At 42.3% G+C, this 19,031-nt stretch overlaps 1 protein-coding gene across 4 annotated transcripts in view; it reads left to right on the forward strand.

Annotated features, from left to right (window-relative positions):
- The first annotated feature begins 10,365 nt into the window (after nt 1-10,365).
- Nucleotides 10,366-19,031, forward strand: part of LOC115170117 (RNA-binding Raly-like protein) — a 67,265-nt gene continuing 58,599 nt past the window's right edge. Inside the window, exon 1 of one of the 4 annotated variants that reach the window (XM_029726421.1) lies at nt 10,366-10,443. Coding sequence is in view for 3 of the 4 variants with exons in the window: in XM_029726419.1 (XP_029582279.1) it covers nt 10,766-10,788 (23 nt within the window). In the remaining variant the exon portion in view is untranslated. Of the gene's footprint in view, nt 10,444-10,555; nt 10,789-19,031 lie in introns of those variants that run through there. The other 3 variants (XM_029726419.1, XM_029726418.1, XM_029726420.1) reach the window with 3 other exon arrangements.

Consider the following 19,031-nt stretch of genomic DNA (forward strand, 5'->3'; position numbering starts at 1 on the left):
TATTGAAGCAACATCTCAAGTTAAAGCTTGGTCGCAAATGGGTCTTCCAAATGGACACTGACCCCAAGCATACTTCCAAAGTTGTGGCAAAATGGCTTAAGGACAGCAAAGTCAAGGTATTGGAGTGGCCGTCACAAAGCCCTGACCTCAATCCTATAGAAAATTTGTGGGCAGAACTGAAAAAGCGTGTGCGAGCAAGGAGGCCTACAAACCTGACTCAGTTACACAAGCTCTGTCAGGAGGAATGGGACAAAATTCACCCAACTTATTGTGGGAAGCTTGTGGAAGGCAACCCGAAGCGTTTGACCCAAGTTAAACAATTTAAAGGCAATGCTACCAAATACTAATTGAGTGTATGTAAACTTCTGACCCACTGGGAATGTGATGAAAGAAATAAAAGCTGAAATAAATCATTCTCTCCACTATTATTCTGACATTTCACATTCTTAAAATAAAGTGGCGATCCTAACTGACCCAAAACAGGGGATTTTTACCAGGATTAAATGTCAGAAATTGTAAAAAACTGAGTTTAAATGTATTTGGCTAAGGTGTATGTAAACTTCCGACTTCAACTGTAGATATATCAATATTTTTCTCTTTCTATGTCCATTGTTGCTTAATAGAATGTTGAAAGTCATTTTCAAACCCAAATAATTTTGGGGGATATTACATGTTTAGAACTATAAACTGGATAACAATAACAATAACCACTTGTTTCAGGTATTTCCTGTAAATGTATTTTCCAAAGATAGAGCACTGAAGCATAGAGCTTGAGGATGGCCATACTAGACGAAGAGCAGTTACCCAAGATGAGCCCCAAAATATATATTATATATATTGCTTGATGGGTAAATTTAATTAGATATGTAGGCCAACAATATGAATGATACATTACAGATAATGATGAACATAAGGCCTACAGATATATTTTGAAGGATTTACTGCTCTTACCTTTGTCTCTGAATGATGCAGCGTTCGCCATTTCCTTCTTAAAATGTCTGTACTGGACAGATACATGAAAGTGAAAGTTGCAGTAAGACATGGTCCTACCTGTTTAAAGGAGTTGTGGAGTTTTGTTGAGTTTTGTGGAGAGACTGAAATTTACATGTTGAATTTGTTTCCAAACCACTAACTTGATCTTGATTTGTAATCAGAGTAACAATAGGACTGAATGTTCTCCACCTGTCATACATTACATTGCATAACCAAGTCATCTGAGTGAATTAAACCCAGCTAATTAAGCCATTAAATACCTTGCAGTTAAAAAATAAATCACATACCAAACATTCTGCCACTTTCCAGTGGAGTCTTTTAGCAAACATTTTTCAATAAAACATTTTTTATTGTAAAACTCAAATTGCTTTGATGTATATTTCAAATAAATGTTATATTTGATTGATATTGGGCAAATACTGTACACATCTCCAATCCCACATCAAAGTAATAAGCTAAATTACTTGGTTTGATGTTACTCTGAAGTGATTTCAGTTGGTTAGGTAGATCAGGTTAGGCAAAACAAAACTGTAAAGACAGAATGCCAAAATGTCTCCAGGTTTATCAAGACTGTAAACTCACCATCGCAATGAAAAGCTTCCTCCACAAGGTGGCACCAGTAACCAGAGAAACCTGGGTAGTGTGCTGAAAGTTTTGAGTGCCAAAATAACAGTTTCTTGCATAAAACGGGATACCACTTGTATAATAAGCAATATCTGCCAAAACGTTGAATGAACAATATTTTATTTTGAGGAACAGAGATAAAATACTCTGAATAGAGCAGAGAATATTTTGAATCAATTTCACGCTTCTGTGAAGACTAAATGCTCTGAATTATGTTATTATGATATTATTATGATAAGCTTCTAGCAGCATCTCACAATGAATAACATTTGTAATTAATCATCATGGTTGTTGTATTTTGTAGTAATTATTGGCTGGTAATGAATCGTCATCTTAAATACAGTCGAATGGGAAATGCTTGAAGCTGTATTTCCAGCTATGTGGCAGGGTGTGTGTTACCACATAGGAATTCCACTGCCAGAGAAGAAGTAGAACAGTGAGGAAAACTCCAGAGGTCATTCCTTTGTGACATCACACCAGAGACAGAGCAATAGAGATAATGTTGCTTCATCTCTGCTGTAATGTCAACTTGGAATGTGTCACATTGATCATTCAGTGTGTTTTTGAAATTGCCTTCATCTGTGTGTCATTGAGTTATATGCCCCAAACAAGATGGGGCCTAGTTTTGCTAGAGCTGTAACTATAACCAGTGTGTGTGTGTGTGTGTGTGTGTGTATTCATGCAGGTGTCTGTCCATGTACACCATATAAAGAGGAGATATGACCACAGTGACACAGTTGGCAGACAACACTTCTGATTAGACCTACACCAGCCAAACACTATGTATTTAACAAAACAATAAATCTAGATATCTTGTAGAATACTGCATGTTGGATATACCTCTATGTAGTGTTATAAAATGGTCCATCCCTACCATGGCGGACCCGAGAACCCAGGCCACAACGCCACCTACTCCAGGAACACTGTCAATACCACTGATCCAGAAAACACAAGGCATTTCTAGGTCAAGACTGACAGTAGCCTACAGATTTCAGGAAGGTAGTACTGTTACTAACCAAACCATCTGCTACAGTATTTCAATGATAAAAGTTGAATGTTATGGATAGACATTATACATTGAGAATGATATGGAGATAGTAACCATAGTTACATATGAAAGAGTCAGGGGAGGTTGTTACACACAGGGGTTCTGTTAATGAGAATTGGAGAGAGAGAGGAGGAAGTAGAGAAGTCATGTGATTGAAGAAGAGATGTGCGTTAGGCCGTGGGTTGAAGAAGAGTTGTGAGTTAGGCCGTGGGTTGCAGAAGGGTTGTTCATTAGGCCGTGGGTTGTAGAAGGGTTGTGCTTTAGGACGTAAGTTGATGAAGGGTTATGCTTTAGGCCGTGTGAGAAGGGAGACAAGTCAGCAATTAAGTTATAAAGTCACATCCATATTCATGTGAAATGTTTTCCTCTGAGTTTTCTCTAGTGTTCGATACCTAAACATTGTAGTGCCTCACAGCAGGCTAGCAAACACATAACAGTGTAGGAAGATCCTGTGGAGATTTTCCCATATTATTGCTAGTGTTTTTCAGATCTATTTCCACTCATAAACATTCGCTGCAGCAGTGAAGAGGGGCAAAGCAGCCTAATTGGTTTTGCTGGTGTTATTTCAGTGCGCTTTGCTTCAGTGTTTTGAGGCCATTATTAAAGGGATAGTGTTCTCCAAAATCAAAGTTTATCCAATGTTTTCAGATCAAAATAGTAACCTAATGGTGAGATGAGTCTCGTGTCCCACACAATATTTTGTGTAGGTCCAACTCCAAAATGAATGAGAAAGATATGCGCCATCTTAAACAGGGGTGGGCAACTTCAGTCCTCCAGGGCATGAATGGTGTCCCACTGTTTCTCCATCCCTAGAAAACACAGCTGATTAAACTGATTACATTCTAAACTGAAGATCATGATTAGTTGATTATTGGATTCAGAGGTGTTAGTTGGGTCTAGGGGCAAAACTGTGACACCAATCAGGCCCCCGAGGACTGGAGTTGCCCACCTCTGGTCTAAAATGACCACATTTCAGCTATTCACTTTCTTTATGTATCAAGGTAAAACCAATAATGCCAATAATCTCTAGTAACATCAACCATGTCCACTGTGCTGATTGGCGGAGGATCCGACCAGTTCTGAAGAGGGGGTGTGTAACTACCTATTTTTCATGACTCACCCGTCACATTGTCCAATGGAGCGCTTCTGTTCTAACAGACAGTATTGATGATGGCTGTCAGGAGAACTGATCAGACTTGACTGTGCACTTCTTTCAATCATTAGCTGCGTGGCACAGAGTCTTTCAAACACAATCAAGCTGTGAGGAACATTGAGGTGCTCTGACAGCCCTTGTCATCGATCTATCCCACTTCAGTACGCCTGCCTGCCAACGATGGGCAACTTAGGGGTAACAGTAACACTATCAGATAGTGTAGAGAGCAGATGCGAAAGAGGGAAAGAAAGTGTGTGTGTGTGTGTCAAGTCAAATGAAATTTTATTGGTCACATACACATGTTTAGCAGATGTTATTGCAGGTGTAGTGAAATGCTTGTGTTTCTAGCTCCAACAGTGCAGTAATATCTAACAATTTCACAACAATACACACAATACACACAAATCTAAAAGTAAAAGAATGGAATTAAGAAATGTAGCTTGTTATTCACTTGGCAACTCCACTCAAGTATTGTGGTGCAGATTCTAGCTGACTTGCATTGGTCGTTCCTCCCTAAGTCATGGCCTTGGAGGCTGGAGAAGACCTAGCGTTAGCCCGGGGTGCTTGAGTCAGCATTGGGGCTGCGTTTGTGCTGACTTTACCTCTGCAAGTCCTCAGCACCCCATGAGACCCTATAGGAATATAATTAGCTCAAACAGGGCTAGCTAGGTTTGGTAATGAGGCTAAACACAAGCAGTAAAAGGCTTCAGCTCAGAGAGATAACACAGTGTTTTAAACCGCAGGATACCTGGGTTTCAAACCCTGGTCGGTCACATTAACCAATTGAAATGAGCCTTTGTATACGTTCATGAAAAGGCAATATTAACTTCAACTTGTGAGGAACAGTGTCTGTCTGAATGTTTCTGCAGTTTGAGATGCAGTACTGTACATTTACATTCAGTACACGAATGAGTAGAGAGTAGCGGACGGCAAGAAATCTGTTCATCAAAGTTTAATACAAGATAAAATCCCATAGCCTCAACAAGAGAATGTGAACAAAGTTTCTTGGTTCACTTGTCAAGATGCTGATTCAATCTCAAACGTTTACATTTTTGGGGCGAAGGATCCCAATAGATACAGAACAAGAATGTCAATGTGGACAGAGATTAGAGTTTTTTCGGTGCTTCACAGTAGCTGTCTGTCTCAGCCTTTCAACAACACAGCTACAGTCTGACAGCAGACGTTAGACTGCTGAACTATCTGTCTCCCAAAGCTCCATCTAAAGTAACATAAGTGGGGCCTCCCGAGTGGCACAGCAGTCTAAGGCAATGCATCGCAGTGTTGCGGCGTCACTACAACCTGGGGTTCGATCCCAGGCTGTGTCACAACCGGCTGTGACCGGGAGTCTCATATGGCGGCGCACAATTGGCCCAGCGTCGTCCGAGTTAGGGGAGGGTTTGGCCGGGGGGGCTTTACTTGGCTCATCACGCTCTACTGACTCCTTGTGGCGGACCGTTTGCCTGCAGGCTGACATCTGTTGTCAGTTGAACAGTGTTTCTTCCGACACATTGGTGCAGCTGGCTTCTTTCTGGATTAACTCCCATTGGAGAGTTGCAGCGATGGGACAAGATCGTATTCATGAAAAAGTGGGTAAAATAATAACAAAAATGTCCACACGGGGTAGGTGGAATATGCCCTGAAGACTACCATTAATTCGTTTTGACTCTCATGTTCCATTTGTTCATGTGCATTTAGCTACTCACATAAAAAAAAAACATGCAGAGCAATGTGAGCAATCCGAGTTGTAAACTGTGGAACAGGAATACACCGATGGAGGGAGGCAAACTGATCCCTACTGTGCACATATTCAGAACAGTTTTTTGGTTTGTTTCTGTGTTTTTATAGTCTGTTCAGAAACATATTACCCAGCACAAAGGCTCTGCACCAGATGCCATGATCGACTACCAGATGTCATGATCGACTACCAGATGTCATGATCGACTACCAGATGTTTGCCAGATGTCCTGCTAACAACATTGTTGACGTTGACCAACTGTCAGAGGAATTCACTTTCTTTTTATCAGGTGTGTCCTAAACGGCCATGCAACTGTGACCCCTGCCCCTAGCGTTTTGTTTGGGAGACGCCCCCCCCACCACAACTACGTACACACACTCAAACAGGTACTCAAACCTCTCTCTCTGTGTGTGTGTGTGTGTGTGTGTGTGTGTGTGTGTGTGTGTGTGTGTGTGTGTGTGTAATTTGCATATAGCCTGCAATGTAGCAGCAAAAAATACATTTCCATTCAACAATGGATAAGAAAATGATATTCAATGTTATACTGTATAGCAGTTCTGAACTTAGCGTGGGGTTTGAGGTCTGATAAAACGACACAGTGTGTGACAGGTCTCAAGAGAATGGTGACAGAACATGAATCAGCCTGCCCTGAATGGAGGAGCACTCTGAAACTATCAACATCTCAACTTCCATTGAGCCAGCTGCCAAGAAGATGATTCTTTTCAAGATTCGATTTAAGATGGAGCTCCAGCTCGCTGCTTTTTGAAATCTATAAAAGATGAACTCAGTTCTTTTCATCTGTGACATGTGGGAGAGGAGTGAGAGACAAGAGGGAAAGAAGAGGCGTAGATAATAATAATAGATTCTGGTTCTGAAATTCCGATACTAACCCGTACAGAATGACATGTAAGGTAACTTTAAAGTACCTGGGTTCAAATATGATGTGATTTAAAGAAAATACTTTATCAGCGTTTGATTGAGCTTGCCTGGCTTAATGGAATCCAATGGAATAGTTCCAAAAAACTGCAAACCCATCTGCCACTCCAGGCATGCTCAATAAAATGCTCAAAATATTAAAAACAAAAATCAAATACTATTTGAAACCATGGTTTGCTGTATGCACACCCAAACTCTTTGATAGAGTATGCAAATGGTGGTATGGTATTTTAGATAGAGATACAAAGTGCAGACAAGTGGATGCAGGATAACTTTGTCATTTCTATCAGTAACGCCTTTGTCCCCTTTTATACAGAACTCAAGAGTCTTTCTCTGTTCTGGTCACATGACACACTGGGACTTTATAGGCTTGTTGTGAAGAGAATTACTGCATTACTGAATTACTGCATTACTAAATTGATGCATTACTGAATTACTGCATTACTAAATTGATGCATTACTGAATTACTAAATTACTGCATTGCTGCATTACTGAATTACTGCATTGCTGAATTACTGCATTACTGAATTACTGCATTACTGAATTACTGCATTACTGCATTACTGAATGTAGCAGATTTTCAAAGCTACTGGTTTTTGTCATTATATTCCACCTCTGATCATATTTATTTTATTCATTCTATACGTTGTGTCTGTTAGTGTTTTAGTACATTTACAACATTTTAATATTAAAATAATAATTACAGTTTTACGTCATTTAGCAGACGCTCTTATCCAGAGCGACTTACAGTAGTGAATACATACATTTCAAACAATTTCATACATTTTTTTTCTGTGCTGGCCCCCCGTGGGAATCGAACCCACAACCCTGGCGTTGCAAACACCATGCCCTACCAACTGAGCTACAGGGAAGGCTGTACTCCCTACTCAGCTTGCAGTTACTACTTTAACACAGTGAAGAACAACATTGTGTACTTGGTTAAATTCCCTCGTATCTAGGACAAAGCAAAGAAAATTCATTTTCCAACTTCTACAGAACTTAAATTAATCAAGAGCTTAAGAACTCTTAAGTACTCTTCAGGGTTGAGCAGAGCTCTGTGCATCTCTACTAATGTGTCCTGGGGCACAGCGGGTTTCATATAGAACTTTAAACACTCTTTCCCCATTAAACTTCTGCATAATGGTGAAAGAATTGCAGTTAAGTAATAACTTTCCCTTCCCTGATGAAAATGTCCCACAACATAAATATGTATGCATGTTTGTACAGAAAGACCTTGCTTTGTACACATTTAAAAGGTGTGGCTGGCAAAACCATAGAAATAAAATAGAGATATCCGTTCTATAAATACTATTTCTATGGGCAAAATAAGGCCAGTTGGCCAAATGATCTCTTAAGGCAAGGCCTTTGCATACTAATTTACCAACCAATAGTTTGACACTAGGAAATCCACACCTCTGTCCTTCCCTCTTGTAATAAACTAGTGTAATTTAAGAGTCCCTAAGGCATGACAGCTAATTCCACTTCGCTCGGCTACTGTATTGATTCACAGACTGTCTACTCCTACCTGATTTACATTGAAAACAACAATCTCTCTGGGTTGGAATGAACACGTTTTCCAAATGAAAAATCAGGGGACACTGCTAAACAACAGAGGAAAGAACATTGAGATATTTTTATTTTGTATACTCATACAAATTCATGACTTTGTGTAAGTGTTATTTCAGAATGTTGGCAACTTAAATTGTTTACTTAGTTCAGTATTATTTTGAGTGCTGCAACGTCAACATGCTGGTAACACACTGTCACTCGAATCACAGGACAAACACAAGGTCAAATTTGTATCTCTCAGAGACATCCGCATGAACGCCTAGGCTTTATCTCAGAGGGCTAACACAGTCTTGTGGAGCGGCACAGGAGACCCTATAAGGGCAAAAGGTGAGACCCAAATGCAGACACAGGAGGTTGACCTCCGATATTTATTATAACAATAAGGGGTAGGCAAAAGGCAGGTCGGGGACAGGCAAGAGTTCATAAACTAGGTCAGAGTCCAAACAGTACCAAGCGATAGGCAGGCTCAATGTCAGGACAGGCAGGGGTTCAGTGATCAGGTCCGAGTCCAAACAGTACAAGGGGATAGGCAGGCTCGAGGTCAGAATGAGCAGAGTGGTCAGGCTGGCGGGTTCGGCGTCAGGACAGGCAAGGGCCAAAACCAGGAGGGCTAGGAAAAACAGAGACTGGGAAAAATAGGAGCTAGGAAAAATGCTGGTAAACTTCGCAAAACAAGACGAACTGGCACAGAGAGACAGGAAACACAGGGATAAATACACCGGGGATAATAAGCGACACCTGGAGGGGGGTTGGAGACAAGCACAAGGACAGGTGAAACAGATCAGGGCGTGACAGTACGCCACCTGGCGTCCTACCTGGGCCCATACCTGGTTGACCAGGGTGTCGGCGGTGGAAGTCAGTGATAGGTGCTGGATCCGTGACAGACCCAGGTTTCGAAACAGGTTAATGTGAGAGCAGACTAAAAGCTCTGACCAGATGGGCAACCATATTGACAGAGTAATGAAACAGATGGATGCACACTCCACCATTCAGGAGGAGTCCAGACACCTATCTGAACTCTCTGAATCAACCATTCTCCTCACATAGGGCCTGATTCAGACTTGAGATAAGTAGATTTAAAATGGACTTAAGTCAAATCTTTTTACATTTTTTACTTAAGTTCATATTAAGTCAACTTATCTTAAGTCTGAATCGGGCCCATACCGACTGAACAAGGAGGATAGAGTAGTGCCCAATTGTCCTATTGCTGTATATAATGCATAGAATGTAAGGCTCTTGGTATTGAATCAATAAAAAACAAAGACATTTCGGCAACACTTTATTTTACTGTCCTGTTTCCACAGGAAACTGTTCTGTTTCCACTGGAAACTGTCCTGTTACCACAGGAAACTGTTCTGTTTCCACTGGAAACTGTCCTGTTACCACTGGAAACAGGCGTTCATGAAGATGTATAAAGTTGCTTGGTATTTACTAGGAAATTACTTTAAATGGCAACAGTGGATCCTTTGAATCTAAATTACAAGGATTTTGTCTTAGCTGTGTCTGGTTCTGTGGACAACACATCACACGGGAGGCTGGTGAAAGGAGGAAAAGAGGGAATTATTTACCATGTATCAATCAGTAGTAAATAATAATAATAACTTTTTTTTTAAAGAAAGCGGCAGACATTGTGGCTCCCTATAAGACCAGATTTGCCTCCCTCTTTCTTAGATACATGGCCATTGATGTGGTGTCAGACAGAGTATGAGCCCTGCTTGGCAGACATGCTACTGTTCATTTATCCATTTATTTCTCAGGAGCCCTGCCAGGCAGTACCATAGAATGACCATGTGCACTGAACAGAGAGTGACTTATCAATGATAGAGCCCATTTCTGTCACGCTCCCTTCATAATGACAGCGTTGGCTGCTGTCCCCGGTGCTGAAATCAGCCTCCATCTCTTGGTTTGTTATAAAGTTGAGGAATTGGTCAAGAGGAATGTAACCACTCTCAAATTCATAGATGGAGCTATGGAGACAAGGACAGTCCGAGGTCAGTGTGATAGTTTTAACCATATTTCGAAGTTATACACTGTTTGTTTAGCCTCCAAAGACATTGGTTCCAAACAATGGATTTGACTAACACAAACCACACTATTTGGCACTTATACGAATACATTTGGCTTGAGTCTAGTTCAGCTCCAAATTCAGGAATATATCATTGCAATGAACAACACAATAAAGTTGAGAACTACAGGCTACCAGTGCAGTGGATTAATAATTAAAAAAACGGGCCGATGCTTATCACATGACCAGCTAGCGGCAGAGTGAACGAGAGCGCGAGCGAGGGAGGCAGAGTTATCCGGTACACAAACCTACACAACGTCACCCTCCCTCCGCTTTACGCCCAATTTCTTTTTTAATTGAAACATTTTTCTCCCACTCGGTGAGTACCTTCTTCATGGCATTTTCCTAAGCATATTTTTGTCCTCTTTTCCTCCTTGTCTTGGTGTTCAGACATGAGAAATTTTGGTTTTACTGGTGTGTTCTAATTTTCTGAATGCAATGATTGGAATGTTGGATGCACAGAATTCAGCCTCTGGAATATACGTGCTTGCGGAGCTCTTGATATTTTTCATCCCTGAAGCAGTTGTACTCCGACACTCTTATCCCCCGTTCTTTCTTTCTTTCCTTTTCTCTTGTCTTATTTTGGTGTGGTTTTATTTGCTTCTTGTCTTTGATCTTGCTGTGGTCTTCAGGTCTTTGAGATGGGATTTTGCTTTTCAACTAGGTGAGAATTTAACTTTGCTTGGAGTTATTTTTTTCGTGTACTTCATGTTATTTTTGTTTACAATTCCTGTCACTTTTTTTTCGCCTGTTTACGATAGGCTATAACAGGATGCTGGACAGATATTGAATGAATCCAAGTAATATTTCTACTCATTTATTGTTCCAGATCATTTCTACTGAGTGGAAGCAGGCATACTTTCACACTGTTGAAGTTGTTATTCACTGTTTGCCTTTCCTGAAAGAAGTCACTCACTGCACTGGTATTTTGTTGAATCCAATCATGATATCTCAGGGAGTTAAAGCAGAGGCTCAGTTAAAATCGTGTCTGTGTGTGTGTGTGTTTGAGTGTGAGGGCTTTCTGCAGTCATTCAATATGCAAATGTATGCTGAAGGTCTCTGCAGGTCCCCTAATGATACATTTGATTAATGATGTGACCTTGACATACAGACTGGAAGCTTTAACACACAACTTATCTGCAAGCTGATAGCTGATATAGCCCAACTATGGACAATAACCATTCAAAAACATCATTTATATCTGTCTATCTGTATTGATACTTACACGTTAAAAACATTTACAGGTGTCAAACCATGACTCATTCAAGCATGACCCAAAGGATCGCTTTACAAATTCCTCATCTAATTTACAAAGGCCTTTAGCTCAGTGGGCTAACGGGGTTTAGAGGCATATGGGCAACCAGGGCTGAATACCCACTCAGTTCCAAAATAACTAAACAAGGGCCTAATCTACTCAGACTCCTCCATACTGACAACATTGGACGCTGTCATTGGTCCAGAAACCAGCCTCCATCTCTGGGTTTAATAGGTGGGTAATTTTTCAATTGGTATTTATTATGGATCCCCATTAGCTGCTGCCAAGGCAGCTAATAGCTACTCTTCCTGTTTTTTTTATGGATCCCCATTAGCTGCTGCCAAGGCAGCTAATAGCTACTCTTCCTGGGGTTTATTATGATCCCTATTAGCTGCTGCCAAGGCAGCTAATAGCTACTCTTCCTGGGGTTTATTATGATCCCCATTAGCTGCTGCCAAGGCAGCTAATAGCTACTCTTCCTGGGGTTTATTATGGATCCCCATTAGCTGCTGCCAAGGCAGTAGCTACTCTTCCTGGGGTTTATTATGGATCCCCATTAGCTGCTGCCAAGGCAGTAGCTACTCTTCCTGGGGTTTATTATGGATCCCCATTAGCTGCTGCCAAGGCAGTAGCTACTCTTCCTGGGGTTTATTATGATCCCCATTAGCTGCTGTCAAGGCAGTAGCTACTCTTCCTGGTATTTATTATGATCCCCATTAGCTGCTGTCAAGGCAGCTAATAGCTACTCTTCCTGGGGTTTATTATGATCCCCATTAGCTGCTGTCAAGGCAGCTAATAGCTACTCTTCCTGGGGTTTATTATGATCCCCATTAGTTCCTGCCAAGGCAGTAGCTACTCTTCCTGGGGTTTATTATGGATCCCCATTAGCTGCTGCCAAGGCAGTAGCTACTCTTCCTGGGGTTTATTATGGATCCCCATTAGCTGCTGCCAAGGTAGTAGCTACTCTTCCTGGGGTTTATTATGATCCCCATTAGCTGCTGTCAAGGCAGCTAATAGCTACTTTTCCTGGGGTTTATTATGGATCCCCATTAGCTGCTGCCAAGGCAGTAGCTACTCTTCCTGGGGTTTATTATGATCCCCATTAGCTGCTGTCAAGGCAGCTAATAGCTACTCTTCCTGGGGTTTATTATGGATCCCCATTAGCTGCTGTCAAGGCAGTAGCTACTCTTCCTGGGGTTTATTATGATCCCCATTAGCTGCTGTCAAGGCAGTAGCTACTTTTCCTGGGGTTTATTATGATCCCCATTAGCTGCTGTCAAGGCAGTAGCTACTCTTCCTGGGGTTTATTATGGATCCCCATTAGCTGCTGTCAAGGCAGTAGCTACTCTTCCTGGGGTTTATTATGGATCCCCATTAGCTGCTGTCAAGGCAGTAGCTACTTTTCCTGGGGTTTATTATGATCCCCATTAGCTGCTGTCAAGGCAGTAGCTACTCTTCCTGGGGTTTATTATGGATCCCCATTAGCTGCTGTCAAGGCAGTAGCTACTCTTCCTGGGGTGCAGCAGTAATATACATTATAATACAATTTTTAAACATTAAAATACATTTTACAACATATTTCACAATACATTAAGTGTGTAACCTCCGGCCACTACTGTACTACAACACTATCCAGGTGTATGCGTGTGTAGAGTGTGTTGTGTGTGTATAGTGTATGTTATGTGTGTGATCCAGGTGTATGTGTGTGTATAGTGTGTGTGTTGTGTGTGATTGTCCCTATGTGTATGACTCTTCACTATCCTCTCTATTTCATAAGGTGTATTTTTATGTTTTATTAAAATTCAGATTCACTGTTTGTATCAGTTACTTGATGTGGAATAGAGTTCCATGTAGTCATGGCTCTATGTAGTACTGTGCACCTCCCATAGTCTGTTCTGGACTTGGAGACCGTGAAGAGACCTTTGGTGGCATGTCTTGTGGGGTATGCATGGGTGTCTGAGCTGTGTACATTCAACATGTCAATACTTCTTATAAAACAAGTAGTGATGAAGTCAATCTGTCCTCCACTTTGAGCCATGAGAGATTGACATGGATATTATTAATGTTAGCTCTACGTATACATTTAAGAGCCAGTCGTGCTGCCCTGTTCTGGGCCAGTTGTATTTTATCAAAGTCCCTCTTTGTGGCACCTGAACACACGACTGGGCAGTGGTCCAGCTGCCACAAAAGTAGAGCCTGTAGGACCTGCCTTGTTAATAGTGCTGTTAAGAAGGCAGAGCAGCGCTTTATTACAGACAGACCTCTCCCCATCTTAGCTACTGTTACTCCAAGTAGTTTAGTCTCCTCAATTTGCTCAATCTCCACATTATTCATTACAAGATTGGAGTTGAGGTTTAGGGTTTAGTGAATGATTTGTCCCAAATACAATGCTTTTAGTTTTTGAAATATTTAGGACTAACTTATTTCTTGCCACCCACTCTGAAACTGACTGCAGTTCTTTGTTAAGTGTTGCAGTGATTTCACTTGCTGTGGTAGCTGACGTGTATAGTGTTGAGGCTTTACTCAGAGCCAGTGGCAGGTCATTAGTAAAGATTGAAAGAAGGGGCCTAGACAGCTGCCCTGGGGAATGCCTGATTCTACCTGTGTTATTTTGGAGAGGCTACCATTAAATCATCAATTTTTTTATTTAACCAGGAAAGCCAATTAAGAACAAATTCTTATTTACAATGACGGCCCACCCCGGCCAAACCCAGACAACGCTGGGCCAATTGTTCGCCGCCCTATGGGACTCCCAATCACGGCCAGATGTGATACAGCCTGGATTTGAACCAGGGACTGTAGTGACGCCTCTTGCACTGAGATGCAGTGCCTTAGGGAGCACTCGGGAGCCCAAAGAATAACCTCTGTGATCTGTTAGACAGGTAACTCTCAATCCACAATATAGCAGGGGGTGTAAAGCCATAACCTATATGTTTTTCCAGCAGCATACTATGATCAATAATGTCAAAAGCTGCACTGAAGTCAAACAAAAGCGCTCCCACAATCTTTTTATTATCAATTTCTCTCAGCCAATCATCAATCATTTATGTAGGTGCAGTGCATGTTGAATGCCCTTCCCTATAAGCGTGCTGAAAGTCTGTTGTTAATTTATTTACTGTAAAATAACATTGTATTTGGTCAAACACAACTTTTTCCAAAAGTTTACTAAGGGTTGGTAACAGGTTCAGATATTTGAGCCAGTAAAGGGTGCTTTACTATTCTTGGGTAACATAATGACTTTTGTTTCCCTCCAGGCCTGAGGGAACACACTTTTTTGAACCTTAGATTGAAGAGATGGCAATATCGTCCGCTATCATCCTCAGTCATTTTCCATCCAAGTTGTCAGACCCAGGTGGCTTGTCATTGTTGATAGACAATATATATTTTTTCACCTCTTCCACACTCACTGTGTTTAGTCACATGATTTCTCAATTTGCAGTTTGGCTATCGGTTATCCAGCCAGACTTATTTGCCATTCCTTTTGCATCATCCCTCTCAACCATAACATATTTCAATTCCTCATCAATCCACAGGGATTTAATAGATTTTACAGTCATTTTCTTAATGGGTGCGTGCTTATTAGTAACTGGAAAAAGCAATTTCCTAAATGTGTCAACTGCAGCGTCTGGTTGCTCCTCATTAAAAACCACAGACCAGCAAATATCATCAACACAGAAATCACTACAAAACCTCTTGTAGGACCTCTTATACACAATATCAGATCCAGCTTTTGGAACTTTGGTTTTCCTAGATAAGGCTACCATATTGTATCACTACATCCAATGTAGTTGGACACTGCTTTACAGCAGATTTTCTTTTAAATATGTGATCAATACATGTGGATGATTTCATTCCTGTGCTGTTTGTAAATAGCCTGGTAGGTTGACTGATAACCTGAACCAGGTTGATGGCACTGGTTACAGTTTAAACCTTTTTCTTGAGTGGGCAGCTTGATAAAAGCCAGTCAATATTTAGGTCATCCAGGAAATATACCTCTCTGTTGAAATCACATACATTATCAAGCATTTCACACATATTACCCAGATACTGACTGTTAGCACTTGGTGGTCTATAGCAATTTCCTTCAAGAAGGGGCTTTAGGTGAGGCAGATGAACCTGTAGCTACACACAGAGAACTTCCTACTAGGGCACACCGTCTCGATGCTAACAGTATGACTCTGGTTCATAGACACGTGATTACTGCATACAATAGCTATAGGATCGACAAAGGCATTCAGGGGACTTAGAGGGACATAAATTAAGTTACATACATTATGACTTCCAACGCTCCTGGGACAATGTACATTTGCTGCAGCACTACGACGACTCAGCGACACAATGGTAGGGGTTATCTGAGCAGGGCTTAGCCTCGAGGTCTGATGTGCGAGGGAGCCCGAGAGGTATGGGCTTGTAGTAGAGATCCCCTGAGCTGAACCCTCAAGAGACAGGGTAGAGGAAGAAGGTTGCAGGAACCTCTGAAAGCAGGTGGGGGAAACTGTTGGTCAGCAGGATGAGATCCCCCCCAAAGCCATTACAGCTCCATGTTCCAAAGGCCTCTGCCTTGCGCTGGGCTTACGTTGTGTGACGTGCCTCCACTGGGATGCAGGTTCGATAACCGTGGCATGCACCAGCTCCTCATAAAGTGCCCTTGCTGCCTTATTCGCCAAGGGGGGGGGGGGGGGGGGGGGGGGGGTAGGAGGTTGGGGGGGGGGTGACTTCACTAGGGAAGGGGTCCTTCCAGGGCAGCCCTGGCCAGTCAGTCAGAGAGTGACAACACGGTGTTGAGGCAGTGGCATGACAACCAGGCTGAGGAGTAGAGAAGGAAAAGCTCTTAGAGTGGGACCTATTCAATTTACTTACTCGTCCAGCTCAGACATATATTCCTCAATAAGCTGACAGTTTCCACATTGAAATTTTGGCCGTACAATATTATCCTGGAACTGTGCAAAATAGGTGCAGGTCCTACATGGGATGAAATGTTCACCGTAGTCTCTGAAGGTGGTTAGAGACTAGAATCCAGCCAACACTAGGACCCACAATAAACACAACCAAGGCACAAAACTCACCAGCATAAAAACAGCAAGGAGAGAGAGAGTGGTGACTTACTCAATGCGATTAAATGCTGGGGGCCATCAAAACAGCAATGTACCAGTATGATAGCCAGGAGAGAAGCACCTTGGAGGGGATGTCGTTTCTAGTACAGGCCGGTGGAAAGCTGGGAGCGTGGCAAGCGCTACACAGAGTACAGAACAGTAAATCCAAGTGGAGTTCAAGTTTGGCAATAGTCCAAAAACATCCAAGGCACAGACGACCTACAACAACTCAAGAAAGCTAGCTAACTATGCTAAGAAATCTAGCGTTAGAGAGCTACGCACATTGGGAACAACTAGCGAATAACTAGCCAGCTGAAGAAAGCAACGTGAGCTAAGCTAGCTAATGTTAGCTAGCTTGACACCTAGTTTCGCTTCGTTTTTGTATTCTAGGAGCTGAAAAAGTCTCTCCCTTTTGCTGATGTTGAGGTGAAATAACCAATGACCATTGGATTATGTTCATGAATGCAGCTCAAACTTTATTCAGGCTGTAACTCAGTCATTCAGTTCAGAAAACAGGCTCTGATCGGGGTCTGATCACTCCAGCTTCATCCATAATGACAGCATCAGCCACTATCCTTGGTGCTGAAACCAGCTATGAGTTGGTTCCCCTCCTTTTTTTCAGGCTTGACTGAGCCCTACTTAAGACAGGCTGATATTGGACAGATGGGATGCCTTCTGAAAACCATTTCACCATTCAGACTGGGAAGGTCAGATAATAGATGGAGGAAACGAAGCATGAAATATGCTTTATATGCAAACAATACTTAGCCATCTCTCACTGGAGACTGTCTGGGAGGAGTGGGACTGACTGACTGGCTCTACATCTCTCACTGGAGACTGTCTGGGAGGAGTGGGACTGACTGACTGGCTCTACATCTCTCACTGGAGGGAGACTGTCTGGGAGTAGTGAGACTGACTGACTGGCTCTACATCTCTCACTGGAGGGAGACTGTCTGGGAGTAGTGAGACTGACTGACTGGCTCTACATCTCTCACTGGAGGGAGACTGTCTGGGAGTAGTGAGACTGACTGACTGGTTCTACATCTCTCACTGGAGGGAGACTGTCTGGGAGTAGTGAGACTGACTGACTGGCTCTACATCTCTCACTGGAGGGAGACTGTCTGGGAGTAGTGAGACTGACTGACTGGTTCTACATCTCTCACTGGAGGGAGACTGTCTGGGAGTAGTGAGACTGACTGACTGGCTCTACATCTCTCACTGGAGGGAGACTGTCTGGGAGTAGTGAGACTGACTGACTAGCTCTACATCTCTCACAGTAGGGAGACTGACTGGGAGTAGTGAGACTGACTGACTGACTGGTTCTACATATCTCACTGGAGGGAGACTGTCTGGGAGTAGTGAGACTGACTGGCTCTACATCTCTCACTGAAGGGAGACTGTCTGGGAGTAGTGAGACTGACTGACTGACTGACTGAGTCTACATCTGATATGGCTACTGTGAGAAACCAGATCTTGATAGCAGCTTGCCCCTGAACAGTAGGACAGTACTACTGAACAGTAGGACAGTAGTACTGAACAGTAGGACAATAGTACTGAGCAGTAGGACAGTAGTATTGAACAGTAGGACAGTAGTACTGAACAGTAGGACAGTAGTACTGAACAGTGGGACAGTAGTACTGAACAGTAGGACAATAGTACTGAACAGTAGGACAGTAGTACTGAACAGTAGGACAGTAGTACTGAACAGTAGGACAATAGTACTGAACAGTAGGACAATAGTACTGAGCAGTAGGACAGTAGTACTGAACAGTAGGACAATAGTACTGAACTGTAGGACAATAGTACTGAACAGTAGTACTGCCCCTGAATAGTAGGACAGTAGTACTGAACTGTAGGACAATAGTACTGAACTGTAGGACAGTAGTACTGAACAGTAGGACAATTGTACTGAACAGTAGGACAGTAGTACTGAACAGTAGGACAGTAGTACTGAACAGTAGTTCTGCCCCTAAACAGTAGGACTAAACTGAAGATCATGATTAGTCAATTATTCGAGTCAGGTGTGTTAGCTAGGGCTGGGGAAAAAGTGTGACAAAAATCAGGCCCGATGACTGGAGTTGCCCAAGTAATTCAACCATTATCCTGTGTGCAGATAAAGTAATTCGACCATTATCCTGGAAGCAGATACAGTAATTAGACCATTATCCTGGAAGCAGATACAGTAATTAGACCATTATCCTGGAAGCAGATACAGTAATTAGACCATTATCCTGGAAGCAGATAAAGTAATCAGACCATGTCACGACTTCCACCAAAGTCGGCTCCTCTCCTTGTTCAGGCGGGGTTAGGCGGTCGACGTCACCGGCTTTCTAACCATCGCCGCTCCATTTTTCATGTATCCATTTGTTTTGTCTTGTTCCCTGCACACCTGGTTTTCATTCCCCAATCAATCTACATGTATTTATTCCTCTGTTCCACATCATGTCTTTGTGAAAGATTGTTTGTGTTACGTGTTTATTGTTGACGCGCCAGACTGGTTTGTTTTTTCCGTGGTATTTCACGAAGATGTTTATTGTTAAACATAATTCTTGTGACTGT

The sequence above is a fragment of the Salmo trutta genome, chromosome 31 (genome assembly GCF_901001165.1).
Source record: "Salmo trutta chromosome 31, fSalTru1.1, whole genome shotgun sequence".
Classification (NCBI taxonomy): Eukaryota; Metazoa; Chordata; class Actinopteri; order Salmoniformes; family Salmonidae; genus Salmo; species Salmo trutta.